The sequence below is a fragment of the Artemia franciscana genome, chromosome 14 (assembly GCF_032884065.1).
Source record: "Artemia franciscana chromosome 14, ASM3288406v1, whole genome shotgun sequence".
NCBI lineage: Eukaryota > Metazoa > Arthropoda > Branchiopoda > Anostraca > Artemiidae > Artemia > Artemia franciscana.
Window position 1 is genome coordinate 3,520,323 of NC_088876.1, and position 19,801 is coordinate 3,540,123.

The following is a 19,801-nucleotide window of genomic DNA, read 5'->3' on the forward strand; positions in this document are numbered from 1 at the left end:
CCGAGACACCAGGACACAAATGACGACCGGGACACTGGGACACACGGAATATAAATGAAGACCAGGACACTCAAAAAGAAATTACAGACTGAGACACTGGGACCCAAATAACGACCGGGACACAGGGAATATAAATGACGACCGGGACACAGGGACACAACTACAACGGGGAGGCCGGAGGACACAGTGGGGGATATATAAATGACGACCGGGACACAGGGAATGTTTGATTAGCAATCACCATCAACAAAGCTCAAGGGCAATAATTAGAATAATGAGGTATAGATATGAATACGGAATGTTTTTCCCATGGACAATTATATGTTGCATGTTCAAGAGTTGGTAAACCTGACAATCTTTTTATATGAAGAGACAATGGGACAACAAAGAATGTTGTATATTCGCAATTTTTACGTAGGTAAAAACATATATATATCTATCTATATTCACAGGTGGGACACTGGGACACGCGACCGAGACACAAGGAATGTTCGATTAGCAATCACCATCAACAAAGCACCGGGAAACAAATGACGACCGGGACACAGGGAATATAAATGACGACTGGGACACCCAAAGAGAAAATACAGACCGGGACACCGGAACACAAATGACGACCGGGACAAAAATGACAACCGGGACACAGGGAATATAAATGACGACCGGGGCACAGGGACACAAATACAACGGGGACTCCGGGGGGCACAGGGGGATATATAAATGACGACGGGACCACAGGGAATGTTCAATCACAATCAACAAAGCTCAAGGGCACTCATTAGAATAACGAGATATAGATCTGAATACAGATTGTTTTTCCCATGGACAATTATATGTTGTATGTTCATGAGTCGGTAAACCTGACAATCTGTTTATATGCACAGACAATAGGACAGCCAAGAATGTTGTATATTCGCAAGTTTTACGTAGTTAAAAATATATATAAATCTACGTAAATTCACAGGTGGGACACAGGGACACAACTACAATGGCGCGTAACTAATATGGCGCGTAACGACTTACGCGCGCGGGAGGGCTGTAACTAAGCACTCTTAAAGCAGCATTAAAAATAAGACAATCACTCAATATTACAGATAACATTAAAAACATTAATTACGGCTCAATACAGAAACATTACAAATAAGACAACAAATAATACAACTAAACACTTTTACAGCAATGTTACAAAAAAGACAATAAAGCAACATTAAAATTAATATTACTAAGACAACTAATACAACAAATAGTGCAACTAGGCATTTCTACAGCAATATTACGAATAACATTAAAAACAACATTGCGAATAACTCAATACAACAAAATTACAAATAAGACGACTAAGAAAGCAAACAGTACAACCAAGACTACTACAATCCACAATTAGGTATAAGGAACTGACTTTTTTCCGAACGTTTTCAAGATTTTGCAACCAAATCTCCATTTCCTCACTAGTTCTTTTTTTCATGTTCTGTCTCTTTTTTAATTCTTCAATGACAGCATCCATGCCTTTCTTGGCATTTAAATCATTGACTTTCCTGGTATTTGAAATTGTGGGAGTACGGCCAGAAAGGGGGACGGTTGGTGGTGCTTGTGGAGCATATGTTTGGGGAGGTTTAGTTGGAGATTGGTCAGGTAGACATGCTGGTTTGGTATCCTGAGTATAAACTGACTTCTTATTTTTGAAGATATTTTGACTATAAATTTCCTCCATCAGTGTTTACCTTTTTTACCTCTGATATTTTGTAGCCAACGTTCAAAAAAATTTTTCGGCCTTTGAGCATGACTGCTCATTTGGAACTTCAGAAGCTGATGGACGAGAATAGGGTGAAATAGGAGTAGGAAAGGTAGTAGGAGGAGAAACACAAAGAACAGGAAGACATGGAGGATCTGGCAGAGTGAGTGCAGGAGAAGAGGTTGAAATAAGATCAGGTAAAGGAGGAGATGGAGGATTTGAAAGAGCTTGAGCAGGAGAAGAGGTTGAAATAAGATCAGGTAAAGGAGGAGGAGGTGGTATGAGAAAAAGAGGAGGAGATGGAGTAACTAAAAAGGCTGATGCAGGTTTGTCCGTTTTTTGTAGCTGTGAAGCATCAATAGTTTCATTTTCCTTTGTTTGCTTGGTATTGAAACCATGCGGATCAATTTGTAGTTCCAAATCTTTTTTAGCCTTATTTTGCACTTCTTGCTTGCTTTTTCTTTAACTCTTTCTAGCTCCAAGGATTCATCAGTTTCAAAATTACTACTTTGACCAAAGTTTCAGCATCTGCCGTTTCGTCTATGATCAGCTGCTTCCTTTTTTCTTTTTCTGCGTTAGGAATTTCTAAGTTTAAGTCTTCTTCAACTCTGTTTTCTCCTAGAGCTGTGTCCTTTTTTGGAGAATTGAACTTTATGCCGTGACGGCTGTAATAAAACAGCCCCAGAAGCTTTGAAGCCTTCTTTGACTTTATTCAAAAGAACTTCAATAGAATCTAGAATGGCGTAGCCTTTCTTCCTTTCAAAGTAATAAAGGGCTGAGAATTAACATATAATTGTCCATGGGAAAACAATCCAAGTGTTCAATTCTATACCGCATTTTTCTAACGATTGCCCTTGAGCTTTCTTGATGGTGATTGCTAATCGAACATTCCCTGTGTCCCTGTGGTCATTTATATATCCCCCTGTGCCTCCCAGCGTCTCCATTGTAGTTGTGTCCCTGTGTACTGGTCGTCATTTATATTCCCTGTGCCCCGGTCGTCATTTGTGTCCCGGTCGTCATTTTCGTCCCGGTAGTCTGTAATTTCTCTTTGAGTGTCCTGGTCGTCATTTGCGTCCCGGTAGTATGTAATTTCTCTTTGAGTGTCCCGGTCGTCATTTATATTCCCTCTGTCCCGGTCGTCATTGTAATACAGACAATGACAATGACAACAAAATTGTAATACAGAAAATACATTGCCAATAGAAATTCAATAAAACCGGTATTTGAAAGAAATTAGCTCCACTTAGCTTTTTTTTTTACAAGGAATTAGAAGAAAGAGGCATTAGAATGACCTCTTCTTGTAAAAGTATTTAATTCTGTTCAGTAAAGATGAAAAACATCACTATATGTTTAATTTCTTCTGTGGCCTCCATTACAGCCCTTTATTACTTTGAAAAGAAAGGCTACGCCATTCTAGATTCTATTGACGTTCTTTTGAATAAAGTCAAAGAAGGTTTTAAAGCTTCTGGGGCAACAGTTCCTTGCGACGCATGGGATTGAACCTGCAATCCTTCACTTAGAAGGTGGGGCCTTGTCCAGTACGCCATCGCAAGGTGCTTAGTATTTTTGTTGTTGTATAACAAGGATAACTCAAAATGAAATAGAAAATGAGATGCCAAAGTCTGCAATCCTCAAGCATCAAAAAGTTACAAAAAATAAATAAAAGTTTTGTATGTAACGAAATTTACATCACGATTTTGAATGAACTTTGTCATTGAACTCTCGCCGAAAAAAAGTAGTGAGCAGCGTGGAAGTTCATTATTTTCTGCATGCCCAAAAATTAATTATTTTGTTTTCGTATAAAGATACTAGTCTCAATTTTAATACTTTAATATTTTCTTCTGGTAACGATTGCTGTATATGTGTTGGAAATATTTAGACTTTGCTTCGTGTTGTCACTATTTGAACAAATGGATTTATCCCCATTTGCATGTTAATTGTTAGAGTCATTTCTAGGGTTGAGAATATCCGAGGTAAAATTATTTACAGCGCCCTTCCCGACTCAAATATAAGCAGAAAAACCCGGATGAAAGTGGGTAGCCCCGGCCACGCTCCCCCCGGTTGTGGTGCCTTACGCAGTTGACCCGATTGCCAGACTGCCATGAACGGCTCTGCCTATGTGATTTTTAGTATACTATTTTTCTGTTATGTTATAAAACAACAATCAAAAAACGTATCCTATACAGGAAACTTGTGCAGTTAATCATATCCTAAGAAAAAGGTAACCGTTTATTGGGGTAGTAGTAGTAGAAGTAGACTAATAGAAATGGTGATTTCTTCGTTCGAGATAATATTGACATTTCCCACCCCCGACTTAAACGAACTAAAACGACGAAAACGAACAGAAATTATTCCGTACATGTAATACATGTTTTGATTTTGGCTTACCGCACATGAATAATTAAAACGAAAATAAATCAAACGTTTTTATTAGTAATAAATATACGTAACTTATGAATTAACTTACGTAACGAACTTACAGAAGCTCATTCTATAAGTTTGTTACGTTACGTAATATTTTTACTACGTATATGAGAGGGTTTGCCCCCTCGTCAACACCTCGCTCTTTACACATAAGCTTGAATTTTCTCCCTATTCTTTAAGAATCACCCCTGAATCACAAAGTCTGTGGAAAAAATAATTGAAATTAGCATAAAGAGCGAGGTATTGCGGATTTTTGTTCGTTTATGTTTTCATGCTGCTCCTTACTTCCAACTGAAAAAACTTTTGTTTATTTATTTTCTCATTTTGTTTTAATTAATTCTAGAAAATCCTGTGACCCCTTACTGGAAATTCTCTTCTCTCATGATAAATCCCTCCATGGAAAGATCCTCCCAAGTAGCCCTCTTCCCCCGACCCCTCCCCTCAAGGCAAAAAATCCCCGTGAAAACGTCTGTACACTTCCCAATAGCCATTACTATATGTATACAATGGTCAAAGTTTGTAACTTGCAGCCCCTCCCCCGGGGACTGTAGGAATTTCTGGTGGCCAAGACTGGCTTTAAACTTATCAGTCGTCTTCAGGTCATAAAATTAAGACACGTTGAAAAAGTAGAAGACAATCAACGAAGAAAAAAAGTTACAACTTACATTTACAAATCAAATTAGACGAGGGAGTGCATAGAATCTGAGATTTGTTTGAAGGTGACATTTTGAACTTTGTCCCCCAGTGTCTTGTTTTTGGTTTAAATTCTATACCCTTCAATATTGTATTTTTAAGTAGAAGTTCGATGTTAGTTTTAAAGTCTTAATCGGGCTGGTCTTTAAATTTGAGATAAGCTGCTTATAAAGATATCTGGCCGATTTTTAAGTAATTAATAAATTAATTTAGAATTTTTTTAACTGGTTTTTCCCAGATTCTCTCCCATTCTGTTTTCTAGGGAATGAAAAACAAATAAAATCTATGTCACTTTAAAACAGAAATGACGTAATCACCTATCGGTTTAGTTGTCAATTAAAAAGTTCATCTGAAATCATACTTGGGCGGCCAAGAAAAAGAAAACTTATATATCATGCAATAATTAAAAATAAAAATCCCATTGTGTCAATTGTCTTCATGTCACGTAAATCATAAGAATTGAAACATAGGAAGAAAAATATGCTGTCAGAATTGAAAAAAAAATACACTTAAAAGGCCTCAGTCGTCATCAGCCTCCTCCGAATTTAAAGCTTCCACTAGTGTTGAATCCTGGATGAAGGGATATATTTGTTTCCATTTCTTTGTTGCCCTAGTCAAATTGCTGGGGATCAACCAGTCATGCACTCCATTAGATGACCTGAGAACAAGTCGCTTCCTTTTCAGATGTGTACTAAACACGAAGAAATCCAAATCTATATATATAAAAATAAGTTATTTGTTTGTGTGTCTGTCGACTGACGTCATGTTTGTGTGTCGACTGACGTCATGTTTGTCGACTGACGTCATTATAAGGATTGAGCTTTATGTCGTCATGAAGTTGTTTGTCGACTGACGTCATGTTTGTCAACTGATGAAATTACAAACCGGGACACCGGGACCCAAATGACGACCGGGACACCGGGACACAGGGAATATAAATGACGACCGTAAAACATATATATATATATATATATATATATATATATATATATATATATATATATATATATATATATATATATATATATATCTATATCTATTCACAGGTGGGACACAGTTACACAACTACAATGGCACGTAACTAATATGGCGCATAAGGACTTACGCGCAAAGGGGGGGCTTGGGGTGGTACGAAGCGCCACCCCAACAGCTAGTAATATAATATTACCATTGAAAAAAATGTATCTATTTCATTATAAGGCATTGAAAGAAAGCTATCAAGTGTCCAATAAAACTCAATGTCTAAGATGAATTTCAGCGGTTGTTTTGGTAACAACTCTTTTGGGTGCTCATAGACTGGAACTGTGGAAGCTCTTGACTTGTTGAAATATATAATGAGGGATTTTTTTTTAATCTTACTTTAAATGACTAAAGAATTTCAACAAACTTACACATGAAATCAACGTTATCCTGACGAAGGAGTGGAAAATGGTGAGTATAGTTTGAAATTCAATAAAAATTAATTAAAATTAAGTTTTTTTTTAAAATAAAATTAATATTTAATTTTGATAAACCAAATTTAAAATTGAAGTATTTGAAATAAAAGTGAATTTAACTAATTAAATGTAAAATTGGATATTAAAAAATAATACTCAACATGAATAAAATAAAATTAAAAACTATAATTACACTACTGAGAAAAACTTACATTTATTGCAATTTTGCGAAAAAAAAATATATAATCTACTAAGTACGCTAAAAATATCCCGAGGCCAAACTGGCTTATTATCGCCGTCGTGATTTTTTCCCAGAGTAGTGGAATAAGTGCTACCACGGGCTTTATTTTTACCAGAATTTAAAAGGGGGATGTTTCTAGTTTGAATAAATTTAACTTCCTTTGAATTCTTGCCCACTTCCCCGACCCTTGTCGGTGTCTATACACTGGCTAAAAATTTCCATAATCATAAAACAGAATCTGAAGAAAATTTTCAGCGAGAACCACGAAAAAATAGAAAAAATACACAAAAAAATAATATAGAAAATACCGAAAAACAATGTGAAAAGTGTACAGATATTTCGTTAAAGACCTCCTTTGAGACATAGATTATAAAAATACAGAAAATAAAAAAAAACTGAGGAATGGTAAAAATAAAAAAAGACACAGCCAAAATTAAAATAAAACCAACCGCTAATCATGGTTGCCATTTGATTGTGTATTTGTGTATATTCATTTAAAAATATCGAAAAAGATACCCCGTAGAGGCAAAATAAAATCTTTCTTCATCTTTGTTTTCATAAAACACGAAAAGAACCTTTATAAAAATTTAAGCTTTTATAAAATAAAAAAAAATCCTTGCTATGAAAAAAATTAAAATAAACTGTAAAGAAGAAAGTCTGAGGGACGAGAAAAATCAAAAAGACGAAACCCAAATTAGAATTAGATCAACCACTAATTGAGACAACCGCCCTTTACTTCTAGCAATCGGAAAAACGTTTTATATTGAAGAAAAGATCAAAACACAGTCCAACTCCTGACTCCTAGAAGAGTTAGTAAGACGAACTCGTCTTGGAAATTGGAAAAAGCTTTATATAGAGACCATTTTCTGTAATTTATTTATCATTTAATTTGGATTTAAGACAAATAGCAGTCAATGACGTCATCAATTGATAATGAAGAGCTGATAATCTTATATGGCGCATTTAAGTCAAAATATTTTCTGTTGTTATTTTACTTTTAATAAATAGTCTGGAAGAACATGACTGATAATTTTTCGTTTCTTTTTTTTTAAGGAAAAAGTCTGTCTCGCTGTTTTTTAGCTTATTTTTGAAGTCATGTACAAAAAAAACCTACAGGAAAAAAATATGATGAAGATTACTATAGACCTGGCAATGGCGATAGAATCCATTTTTACAGCATCCTTAAAAAAATGCTAAGGTTGAAAGAAGTGAATACGTCGATTGAAATGAAAATGCAGTATTTTACTTTAACCGTTATAACCATCCTATATAACTTTTAACCGTCCTATATTTAAATTAATATGTATATAGACTATGCTTTAAGAATGGCCGATGAGGGTGCGGCAGCTCTTCTATTTTTGTGGAAAGATTTGAAATGTACATTCATGTGCTTAAAAGAGTTATAGATGGGGGAGGGTTGTCGTTCCCTCAACCCTTGGAAGGGGAATGGTGGGGATGGAATTCGCCGCACATAACACCTATCCCCCTAATATGCTAAGACATTTTTTGAACCTTAAAGTTTTCTTGTTTTTTTAAGGAAAGAGCTGTTAACATAGCCAGAATACAGATGGGGGAGGGGTTTGGCATTCCTCCAAAGCCTAGTTGATTCTACACTTCGTACACTCACGATAATATTTTACACAATTTTGGGAAGAATTCTAAAAAAAGAATGCTAAAGAAATAAATGCGAATTTTGTCGCTGAAAAGACAGTTACAGCTCCCCTTTGACAAAATTTCCATGAATTGTTCCCCGATAAATAGATTCTCCTGCAGAAAATTTCCTCGTGGGCACTATCTGCACTTCCCCACTAAAAGTTAATCGCTTTCAATTTTGGTTCAACTTCGAACTGAAATTGGAGTGTGCCTCCTAGTGCCAAACTTTCAAGTCGAAAGCAGAAACACTGCCAAATAGAAAAAAAGCTCGACTAAATTACTTCAGACAGTCGTCTCCAATATATTCTGTAAGACTCCACTGAAACTCTTGCAATCTAGGCTCTGACTCAATTAGTAGTGAAAATTGTTTTTATGGCCCCAGGCAAGAATTATGAACAGTTTACTTCAATATAATGTAATATGAGCCTAAGATTCGCATTTTATGTAGAATCCACAGAGGCTACTTTCTAAAGTAGCCTTTAGAAAGTTTTTCTAAGGTAGCCTTTAGAAAGTCTTTCTAAAGGCCCAATCTTCGCCACTTTCTAAATTTTTGACTATAAGCTAAAATCAACTGAGTAAGAAAAACAGGACAAAACCCTTCAGCTCTTGCAAAACAATTACGAATGCCAAAGATAAACTCATGGATATTAAGATCTTTTTAACTGTTAACTGTTTAACTGTTTTGATCTTTTAACTGTTCATAATTCTTGCCTGGGGCCATAAAAACAATTTTCACTACTAATTGAGTCAGAGCCTAGATTGCAAGAGTTTCAGTGGAGTCTTACAGACTATATTGGAGACGACTGTCTGGAGTAATTCAGTCGAGCTTTTTTTTTCTATTGGGCAGTGTTTCTGCTTTCGACTTGAAAGTTTGGCACTAGGAGGCAGGGAGGCACACTCCAATTTCAGTTTGAAGTTGGACCAAAATTGAAAGCGATTAATTTTTAGTGGGGAAGTGCAAATAGTCTCTACGAGGAAATTTTCTGCAGGAGAATCTATTTATCGGGGAACATGAATTTCCAGGAAAAATTTTCACGGAAGGGAAATTTCCGGTATGAGTAAAAAATTTTCACCCCTTTTACGTTACCACTTTCATGGACAATTTGTCAAAGGGGAGCTGTAACTATCTTTTCAGCGAAAAAATTCGCATTTATCTCTTTATTCTTTATTTTTTATTCATTCTTTTTTTTTTAGCATTCTTCAAAAATTATGTAAAATATCTTCGTGAGCGTACGAAGTGTAGAATCAACTAGGCTTTGGAGGAATGCAAAAACCGTCCCCCATCTGTATTCTGGCTATGTTAACAGCTCTTTCTTTTTCAAAAAAAAAATCAAGAATACTTTAAGGTTCAAAAAATGTCTTTGCCAATTAGGGGGGTAGGTGTTAGGTACGGTGAATTCCATCCCCACCATTCCCCTTCCAAGGGTTGAGGAAACGACAACCCTCTCCGTCTATAAGTCTTTTAAGTACATGAATGTACATTTCAAATCTTTCCACAAAAATAGGAGAGCTGCCGCACCCCCATCGGCCATTCTTAAAGCATAGTCTATATACATATTAATTCAAATATAGGACGGTTATAAGTTATAAAGGATGGTTATAACGGTTAAAGTAAACTGCTGCATTTTCATTTCAATCGACGTATTCACTTCTTTCAACCTCAGCATTTTTTTTTAGGATGCTGTAAAAATGGATTCTGTCGCCATTGGCAGGTCTATAGAATTCTTCATCATATTTTTTTCCAGTAGGTTTTTTTTGTTCCTGACTTCAAAAATAAGCTAGAAAAAAGCGAGACAGACTTTTTCCTTAAAAAAAAGAAACGAAAAATTAACAGTCATGTTCTTCCAGACTATTTATTAAAAGTAAAATAACAACAGAAAATCTTTAGAGTTAAATGCGCCATATAAGATTATCAGCTCTTCATTATCAATTGATGACGTCTTTGATTGCTATTTGTCTTAAATCCAAATTAAATGATAAATAAATTACAGAAAATGGTCTCTATATAAAGCTTTTTCCAATTTCTTTATTATTTTTGGATTGTTTAAACTCAGATATTGCGAGTACGTCTTAGGTTACTAACTCTTCCAGGAGTCAGGAGTTAGACTGTGTTTTGATCTTTTCTTCAATATAAAACGTTTTTTCCGATTGCTAGAAGTAAAGGGCGGTTGTCTCAATTAGTGTTTGATTTAATTCTAATTTGGGTTTCGTCTTTTTGATTTTTCTCGTCCCTCAGACTTTCTTCTTTTCAGTTTATTCTAATCTTTTTCATAGCAAGAATTTTTTTTTTTGATTTTTTAAAAGCTTAAATTTTTATAAAGGTTCTTTTCATGTTTCTTGAAACCAAAGATGAAGAAAGATTTTATTTTGCCTCTACGGGGCATCTTTTTCGATATTTTTAAATGAATATACACAAATACACAATCAAATGGCAACCATGATTAGTGGTTGGTTTTATTTTAATTTTGGCTGTGTCTTTTTTATTTTTACCATCCCTCAGTAAATTTTTTTTTTCTGTATTTTTATAATCTATGTCTCAAAGGAGGTCTTTAACGAAATATCTGCACACTTTTCACATTGTTTTTCGGTATTTTCTATATTATTTTCTTGTGTATTTTTCATATTTTTTCGTGGTTCTCGCTGAAAATTTTCTTCAGATTCTGTTTTATGGTTATGGAAATTTTTAGCCAGTGTATAGACACCGACAAGGGGTGGGGAAGTGGGCAAGAATTCAAAGGAAGTTAAATTTATTCAAACTAGAAACATCCCCTTTTTAAATTCTGGTAAAAATAAATCCCGTGGTAGCACTTATTCCACTACTCTGGGAAAAAATCACACCGGTGATAATAAGCCAGTTTGGCCTCGGGATATTTTTAGCGTACTTAGTAGATTACATATTTTTTTTCGCAAAATTGCAATAAATGTAAGTATTTCTCAGTAGTATATTTTTTATGTTCGTCTGTGTGGTGTGTGTTTATTTCTGTGTTTGTGCTGTTGCATTGGTGATTTATTTTTTCACTATCATCATCTAGCCATGTTATTGGTAAGTGTCCGTGACTCCCAGCCAGTCACTAATAACCCGAGCCAAAATGCTAGCTAACCAGAATTCAGCTCTGGAAACCATGTTATTAATGTTATACACGCATTACATGAAGTCAAGCGATTATTTATTATTATTATTATTATTATTATTAATAAAAAATCACGTAATCACATAATCATTTGATACATAATAATGATATTATACAATTATAGGATTATATACTACCCATGTATTACTAACTAAATTATTATTATTAATTAAAAATCACGTAATCATATAATCACGTGATACATAATTATGATATTATACAATTATAGTGTTATTTATATATATAGATATACTACCAATGTAATTTTAAGTGTCCGTGACTACCAGCCAATCACTAATAACCCGGACAAATCCTAGCTAATCATGATTCAGCTCTGAAAACAAAGTGCATGATGTTATACACGCATTACCTGAAGTCAAACGATTATTTATTATTATCATTATTAATTGAAGGTTAAACAACACATTATTATTATATTATGAAGTTATAGTATTAGATAATCATCTACCCATGTAATTGGTAATTGTCTGTCACTTCCAGCCAATCACTAAAAACTCGAATCAAAGCCTAACTAACCATAATTCAGCCCTGAAAAAAAGTGCATGATGTTATACACGCACGTATAGTAACGTCAGGTTAATGAACGGTCTTTTTGTTTGTTCGCCAAAAAAAAAAAAAAAAAAAAAAAAAAAAAAAAAAAAAAAAAAAAAAAAAAAAAAAGAAAAAAAAAACGCAGCCCATCTATTTAAAATTGTACGTAATGGTTTAAACTTTATTGTACGTGTTACGAACTTGTCTGGTTACTATATTAGTCAGGTTAAAGTAAGTAAGGTTTAAAGTAAGGTAGAACTATAGTAAAGGCAATAAGGCTTCAAAGTTTTATTATTCATTTATTCTTTTTTTCCCAGTGGTACTTCATTAAATAAATATATTAAATATATTCGCAAATTTGATGGCAGGCCGTTAAGCCTCTACAAAACAAAAATCTTAATTTGCATTTCTTCAAAATTTGCATAAGGAGAAAATGTCACATGAATAATATTCATCAACTTCCTTCTTGAATGTCCGTAGGTTTGTGGAGCAGATTACTCTTTCTGGTAAGTTGTTCCAATGCTGAACAACTCGGTTGCCGAAAGTCCATCGACCCATGTCCTTGTAAAAACGTTCCATACTCACTTTGTACTGATGTCCTCGGAGATGATTTTTATTGAACTGCACGATTCTCTGGGCTGGTACGTTATCATAGGCTCCATTGCAGAGCTTGTACATTTCAATAAGATCACCACGATGGAATCTATAGGCGAGGGTTGGGATTTCAAGCTTTCTAAGCCGCTCTTCGTAGGGAAGGAAGCGTAACCTGGAAGAGAATTTAGTTATCCTCCTCTGAACATTTTCGAGAGCATCTATGTCCTTGTTGTAGTATGGTCTTGTAGAACAATGTCCATACTCAAGAATCGGGCGGACAAGGGACTTATAGAGCGTAGCAAGCATTTTGTCGTCCTCGCACAAGAAGTTTCTTCTGATCATACCAGCAACTTTGGAAGCCTTCTTGACGACAGCTTCATAGTGGCTACTGAAGTTCAGTTCAGAATCCACTAAGGTGCCTAGGTCTCTTTCTTCTCTACTAAGAGTGAGTGCAGCGGAACCAAGAAAGTATGAGGACGAAAAGTTTTGTGGACCCAGAGTGAGGATATGACTTTTCTGGGTATTGATTTCCTGATCCACTTTCATATAGAAAGAGTGGTCGCAAAAACTTCGGAGCCAACTCATTCGATTGGAAATCGGAAGTTCTAGTGCTCTTTTTAAGAGTCAAAAGTAATAGAAGAGTAACTAGCCCATCCACGCCCTCTTTTCTCCAACTATATCCGATCAAAGTTTTGTGATAGATTTTATGCGAGTCCAAAGATCTGAAAACAATGCCCCAAGGTTTGAAAACTCCTTGTCCAAGGGCTACGAGTTATGCTAGTTGCACATTGTTAACGTATAAGATTTTTATGGAACGAGTGGTTGTATAAACTTTGGAGAAGGCTAATTAGATTAGAAATTGAAAGTTCTATTTCCCTTATTAATAGTCAAAAGGGATCGGCCGGTAAGCAGTCCCCTTCCTTCCACCCTTTTGCCTCAAAGGGATTCAATAAAAGCTATAAACTACATGTGTATTGAACAGTCCTTGGAAAACACTAACTACAGTAATCTGAATATTTGATATATAATGATATTATGGCTGAAAGCTCAGCAGTTCAAGATTTTATTTTGCTGTAATTTTTATTTTCAATATTGTAATAAGTACAAAAGAATATATTTGTAATATAATTTGTTTTCAGTAAAGCGCAAATGACGCAGTAAGCTTACGGCTTTTACAGTTGAAAAAGGAGGCAAAACCCAAGCTCTTGTTTGTAGTGATTTTTGTTCGTTTTAAGTCCGATTTGGACATTCATTATAAGTTTTTCTCGTCTTAAGATTTGTTTATTCATTAATATTAGTACCTGTTGTATGTTTGTTTGCTATGATTATTTATTTAATTTTTTTTCGGGGGTTTCATTATTCTTTAATAGCAATTTCTTGTCGCTTTAATTTTGAGTTATTATAGAGATGTGTTTCTGCTGATCTTAAGTTTAATATGTCCATTACTTCCTTTGAAAAACCTCTTTTTCGGAATTTTTTAAATTAATAATGATATAATAATAATAATAAAAAAATACTCGCTTGACTTCAGGTAATGCATGTTTAACATCATGCACTTTGTTTTGAGAGGTAAATTATGATTAGCTAGTATATATATATATATATATATATATATATATATATATATATATATATATATATATATATATATATATATATATATATATATATATATATATTCACAGGTGGGACACAGGGACACAACTACAATGGCGCGTAATTAATATGGCGCGTAACGACTTACGCGCGCGGGGAGGCTTGGGGGGGGGCGCGAAGCGCCCCCACCAAATAGGTGTTGGGGTGGCGCTTGGCGCCACCCCAACAGCTAGTAGTATCATAATTATGTATCACGGGTTTCTATTTCTACTTGAGTAAAAAGGTTCGCCAGCTTGAAGGTCTTCAGGATCTCAGTATGGCGAATCTTGTCATACATTTGAAGCCTTCGAATCGACGCAGGTGTCTAGCCTGAGCAGCATCGACCCTTCTTAGCTGTGTCTGGGTTATCGGCCACGTATCAGATGAGTATCTGATACCACGTGATGCTTCAGACTGTGGCGTTGTAAATTCGGGCTTTGGTATGGCGGCTAACTCGCGGTTTGTGGAAGATTGCTCCCAGAAGTCGTCCGAACACAGAGCCTACATTGGCTGACCTGGCTGAAATTTCGGCGTCAAGTGTGCCACTGGAGGACACAATTGATCCCAGATATGTGAATTGCCTTACCACATCGACAGCTCGGCCGTTAATCACAACAGTTGAAAGTAGTGCTGATGCGTCTTTTCTATGGGCATGATCTTCGTTTTCTTCCACTTGATTTGCAGCCCAACTCTAGAGGCTATGGAGGAGAGCGTCTCCAGTGCAGACTTGAGTTGGTCGGGATTGTCATTAAGGACAGCTACATCGTCCGCGAAGGCAACATCGGACAGAGTCCTCCCGGCATAACTGATGCCGAAAGGGCGGGCACGGTGCGTTTCGCTCAGGGTGTGGATGATGACACAGTTAAACAGCTCAGGCGCAGCAGCGCATCCTTGCCGTACTCCATTTTGTATTGGGAAGGAAGAAGAAAGCTTCCCGTTAACCAGGACGGCGCTTTCTGTGTTGCTGTAAAGTTCTTTGAACAGGCTGACTATCCTTGTGGGTAGGCCCTAAGCTTTCAGGATTAGCCAAAGGGACGGTCTGTCAACAATGTCAATGGCTGAACGGAAGTCATTGAGCTATGTAGGCTTTTTCGTTGAATTCCACTGTCTTCTCAACGATCTGTCAAACCGTGTGAATCTGCTCAGTTGTCGATTTTCCTGGCATGAATCCGGCTTGTTGGGGGCGGCGCAAAGCCGCATGTAGGAAACTTGTTGCACGTTTCAGCGGTAGCATCGCAAACAGCTTTCCAGGAACAGACAGTAGGGTGATATTGTAACCTTATTAAAAAATACGACAATAAATTAGACCTTTAGAAAAATTGTAGTCCTAAGAGAAAACTAACCATCATACCCCCTTCATCTTGCGTAAGAAATTCAATAAATACTAAAAATGAATCCGTCTGATATTGAAAGAAGTTTTATTGATTAATTACAGCGCATAAAAATTCGACAAAAAATCACAAACAAACAGTTGAACATAACGCGAACAAAAATTATTTTCACTAAATTAAATTTTCACTAAACTTAAATCCGCCAAAAAAAAAACCTCCAACTGCATACAAAACTGATGCGACAAAAGAAGCCATTTATCAACCACCCTACGAGCAAAAAATAAACCAACTTAAATTGCACAACTTTCACGAAACAGCCGAATTTCCAGTACCTTACAATACCTTCAATTTGGTCGAGGTTGTTTTTAAATTTTCACCCGTTCCCCACATACATCAAACTCAAAAAAAAGAAAAAAAAAGAAAAAAATTCAAATAAAAAAATATCAGTCCTGCTTTTGGGATTCGGTTTTTGATAAAAATAATGCAAATATTTCGGCCGAGACTACCCACAAACCCACCCTCTATTGAGAGAAAAAAGACTGGGGAAAAATAATAAAAAGAAAAGCATCCAAAAACAGAATTCGTCACAAAAAAGCGAATCAAAATCAGCCCGCAATATTTGAGCTTTCTTGAAAAAATTCAACTGAAAAAACAATCTACCAAGCGCAAACCTCCTGAAACAAAAGGCTTCAAAACAGGTGAATCAGCCCTTGTTCTGCTCACAATATCTGATTTTTCTACTTAAATTTTTATTTTCTGCGTAAAGGAAATTATTGAAATCAAAGACACATGAAAAGAAACTTCGTTTCGAAATTTTAAATTTTTTTTTGTAAAACGCAGATTTAAGATCGTTTTCGCAAAACATACCTTCTGATTTTTCTAAAAGTCCCAGTGAACAATTATAAATCTTATTTTGTCTTAACTCTACATTGTGATCATTCTTTTAAATTAAATATTCTTTTCTCATTTTAGTCCAATTAAAAAAACTAAAAAGTAGGGATTAACTTATTCATGATGGACTTATCTATTTCATCAGCCATTTTTCTTAAAAACCGTGATTAATAATTAACGGAATTAATGAGACCAAGTTTAGTAGTTGGCTAGGAAGTACAAATATAACTACAAAAGAGTTAGCTTAGCTACCAATTCTAAGTTAAAATAAACAATTATGATTATTATAATAAAATTTTAGCCAAAATATTTCAATAGATTTCGATTGAACGGATCAACGAAGTCAGACAGTTAATAAATACAATTCGTATTTACCTTTCTATTCAATAGAATCTATCGAATATAAAAATTGAAAATCGAATATCGAATCTATCGAAATCGAATATATCGAAATCTATTTCAACATATTTCGATTGAACATATCAACGAAGTCAAACAGTTAATAAATACAATTCCCTTATCGCACCACCATAAGCAATTATATTCTAGTTTGCCACCGCCACGCACGCTAATTCCTATCACTCTCATTACTTTTAGAAATAAACAGTAATTATTATCATAATTGTATGAGGAACAATTAAAACAACTTTAGGAATGAAACTAATGTTTAAGTTTTCGTTAATTATATATTATTATTTCAGTGTTTATGTTCAGAAAAATGAACTCAAATTTCGATGAACAAAATGAGATTATTGAATTTTTCAGAGGCCAAACTGACCATGTCAATCTTTTAAATTATTACGTTTTAGGTTCAAAAATGTCAATTAACTCCTAACTTTGTATATTATCAAGAATAGTTACAAATAATGAGTATTAATACCCAAAAAGTAAAAAAAACTGTTTCCATTAAATCTCCCAATTTTTTTTAGATGTCAGATACATGCAATTTTGACATGAAATTAACAGAAATCTAAAAAAAAAAGAATTCACAGATTTTTTTACTTAACTGAAACCTCACTTAAGTGAAAACTTACTGAAATCATGATTTAACTATATCTTTTACTAAACTGAAAGTTTAACTGAAGTATCCAATCAACTTAAGTCGATTCTACGGTGCCCGGGTCGGGCCTCTTTAGATCCTAAGTTGAGTAAATACCTGGCCAACTTGCCAATTTAGGTACCCAGAAATAAAAAGGGAGATGCCGATTGCGTATTTCGGTGCTCAGAAAAAATCAATGGAAACATGTAGATGGCATTAAAGTCCCTCGCGTATATAGGGTAACAGTGTCATCATTACTCCCTTATAGAAGAAAACCGGGGAAAAATGACCTTTAACGTGTTACCTCCCTCAAGATCCAAAAATTTCTACCTTATGTAGAGGCGGTAGCATCATGTCCGAAATTAGTACTGGAACTAGCAGGCTGTTATCCCTTGTTAAAAAAACCTTTGGCTACTGAAACTAGCGAGCTGCTACCCCGAGTTTAGACCCGAGCACCAAAGGCTCAATTTCAGAGAGAGCCTCCTCTCACTATTTGACTAGTGTTGTCAATTTGGTCAGATTTGGTCAATTTGGTCTTTAAAAAAGTTCAAGTATGATAATAATGAGAAAAAATGCGGAGGCAGACTGAAAAGGAATTAACCCGCAAGGTAGCAATGAGCTGGAATATAAGTTCAATGAATACTTAACTATAACTTTTGGCCTTTTTGTTGTTTTTTTTTTACACTTTTAGCCTCTATCGCTTTCGGCCTTTTCAACCTTTGACACTGGCAGCCCTGCCCTCCTCCTCCTCTTCTGCAGTCATTCGGTCTCCAGTTGTATAAATTGGACTACTTCGGCCATTCACTACATCTGCGTTGATGTAAACAGAGGAAATACTGGAGCCAGGAATCTCAAACATTGGCTCCAACAAAAGTTTCTCCTAAAAAACAAAGAATCGTTAAAAACGATTTTTTCAAAATATATAAAATATAAAATATTTATGATAAAATATTAATTTTTAAATTTATTAAACGTAATAAAAAAAAACTACTGCAAAAATAATCTAAAAATCAATGATAACATTGATAAAAAAAGAAAAGTAAAACCAAACAAATAAAAAAAAACAACTTTAAACACCAATAGAAAGCTGATGATGTATCTTCACAGAGCAACTTTAGTGGTTTTTCAATGCATTCTGACAGTTTTGCAATACAACATTTTGTTATTATTCGATTAGTGAGATTAGATTTTATCCATCTGCCAAATTATATTTTCAATTCAATTTATGCTTTGTTTTAGACTGAAAATGACACTAAAAATTGCTCGAAAATTGACGAAATAATGGACTTCCTCCTATTTTTTAAGCAAGTGTATGTAATCCTCCAAGAATAAACCTAAGCAGTATCGTTTCTTGAACAGGTGAAGCTCCAATAGGAATTTCTCGTGAAAAATGTAGAAATCTAAAAGAAACTCATCAAAAAAAACCTCATATAATAAAGAAAAAACAAATTTAAACACCAATAGAAATCTGAAGGTACATCCTTCAAAAGCAGCTGTTGGTATGCTATTTTTATGCAGCCTGACAATTATGGTGTCATCAGAAAAATGAGATGCAGATCTATCCTTGTACCGAATTAAATTTTGAATTATTCTCTATATAAATTGTTTTAAATTGAAAAATACATTGAAAATTAGCTGAAAAGCATCGAAAACATTAAATTTCTCCAATTTTTAAGCAAGTTTATCTAATTCTCCAGTAGATACTAATGTGTGGTGCACATTAACAGAACTAAACTCAAGGTTACGTCATTGCAGAACACCTCAAACCCCTTATGTATACTAATCGATGGTGAGCAAGTGGAGGTAATCGACCGATTGGTTTACCTCGACAGTCTGTTAACAGCTGATAATCCTCACACTGTTGGCGTCAGACACCCCCTGACCCTATTCATCTCTGTTTTTAGACCTCTCATATCTCTCAAATCCTCAAATCTAACCCTCAAATCCCCTCTCACATCTATTGAAATCCAGCTACATTTCGAACTGCCTAAAATCCACCTCTTGAACAGCTTGTTTATACCCAGTGCTCAGTATGGGTGTGAAAGTATGAGTAGTAGTATGAAGACACAAGAACCTCAAGGTCCAAACGGGCGGTGCTGGTCTCCGTTTTCTGCCCTTCATCCAAGAAGTGCAGTGGGGGGTTGGGCGACAGCCATTTTGTGCTTTCGTGCACCCTTCCTGCGTCTGATACATGGGTGTGATGTGGATTGGTGTGAACATGGACAATAAAAACCAAAAATGAACCCACCCTTGTCCCATTTGAAATGAGATGCCTCCATGAGATAGCGAAGATTAGATTCACTGACAAGGAGTTTTCATTGCTGCGCAAGCTTCAGGCGAATTTTTTTTTCATTGATAAAGGCTTCTGGGTGTGAAGCCGAAATATTTGAAATTTAATTATTACTGGTATCAATATTTTTTTCATTGTCTTGTTAAAAACTAAACTCAC

General features: G+C 35.2%; 1 protein-coding gene and 1 long non-coding RNA gene across 2 annotated transcripts in view; one reads left to right on the forward strand and one right to left on the reverse strand.

Annotated features, from left to right (window-relative positions):
* The window catches only part of LOC136035192 (uncharacterized), a 181,436-nt gene that overhangs the window by 56,217 nt on the left and 105,418 nt on the right, over positions 1–19,801 (forward strand). The window lies entirely within an intron of this gene.
* The window catches only part of LOC136035191 (ATP-dependent Clp protease ATP-binding subunit clpX-like, mitochondrial), a 50,344-nt gene continuing 46,035 nt past the window's right edge, over positions 15,493–19,801 (reverse strand). The window contains exon 10 of the mRNA XM_065716776.1: positions 15,493–18,232. Within this exon, the coding sequence (XP_065572848.1) occupies positions 18,065–18,232 (168 nt within the window). The 3' untranslated portion in view covers positions 15,493–18,064. The remainder of the gene's footprint in view (positions 18,233–19,801) is intronic.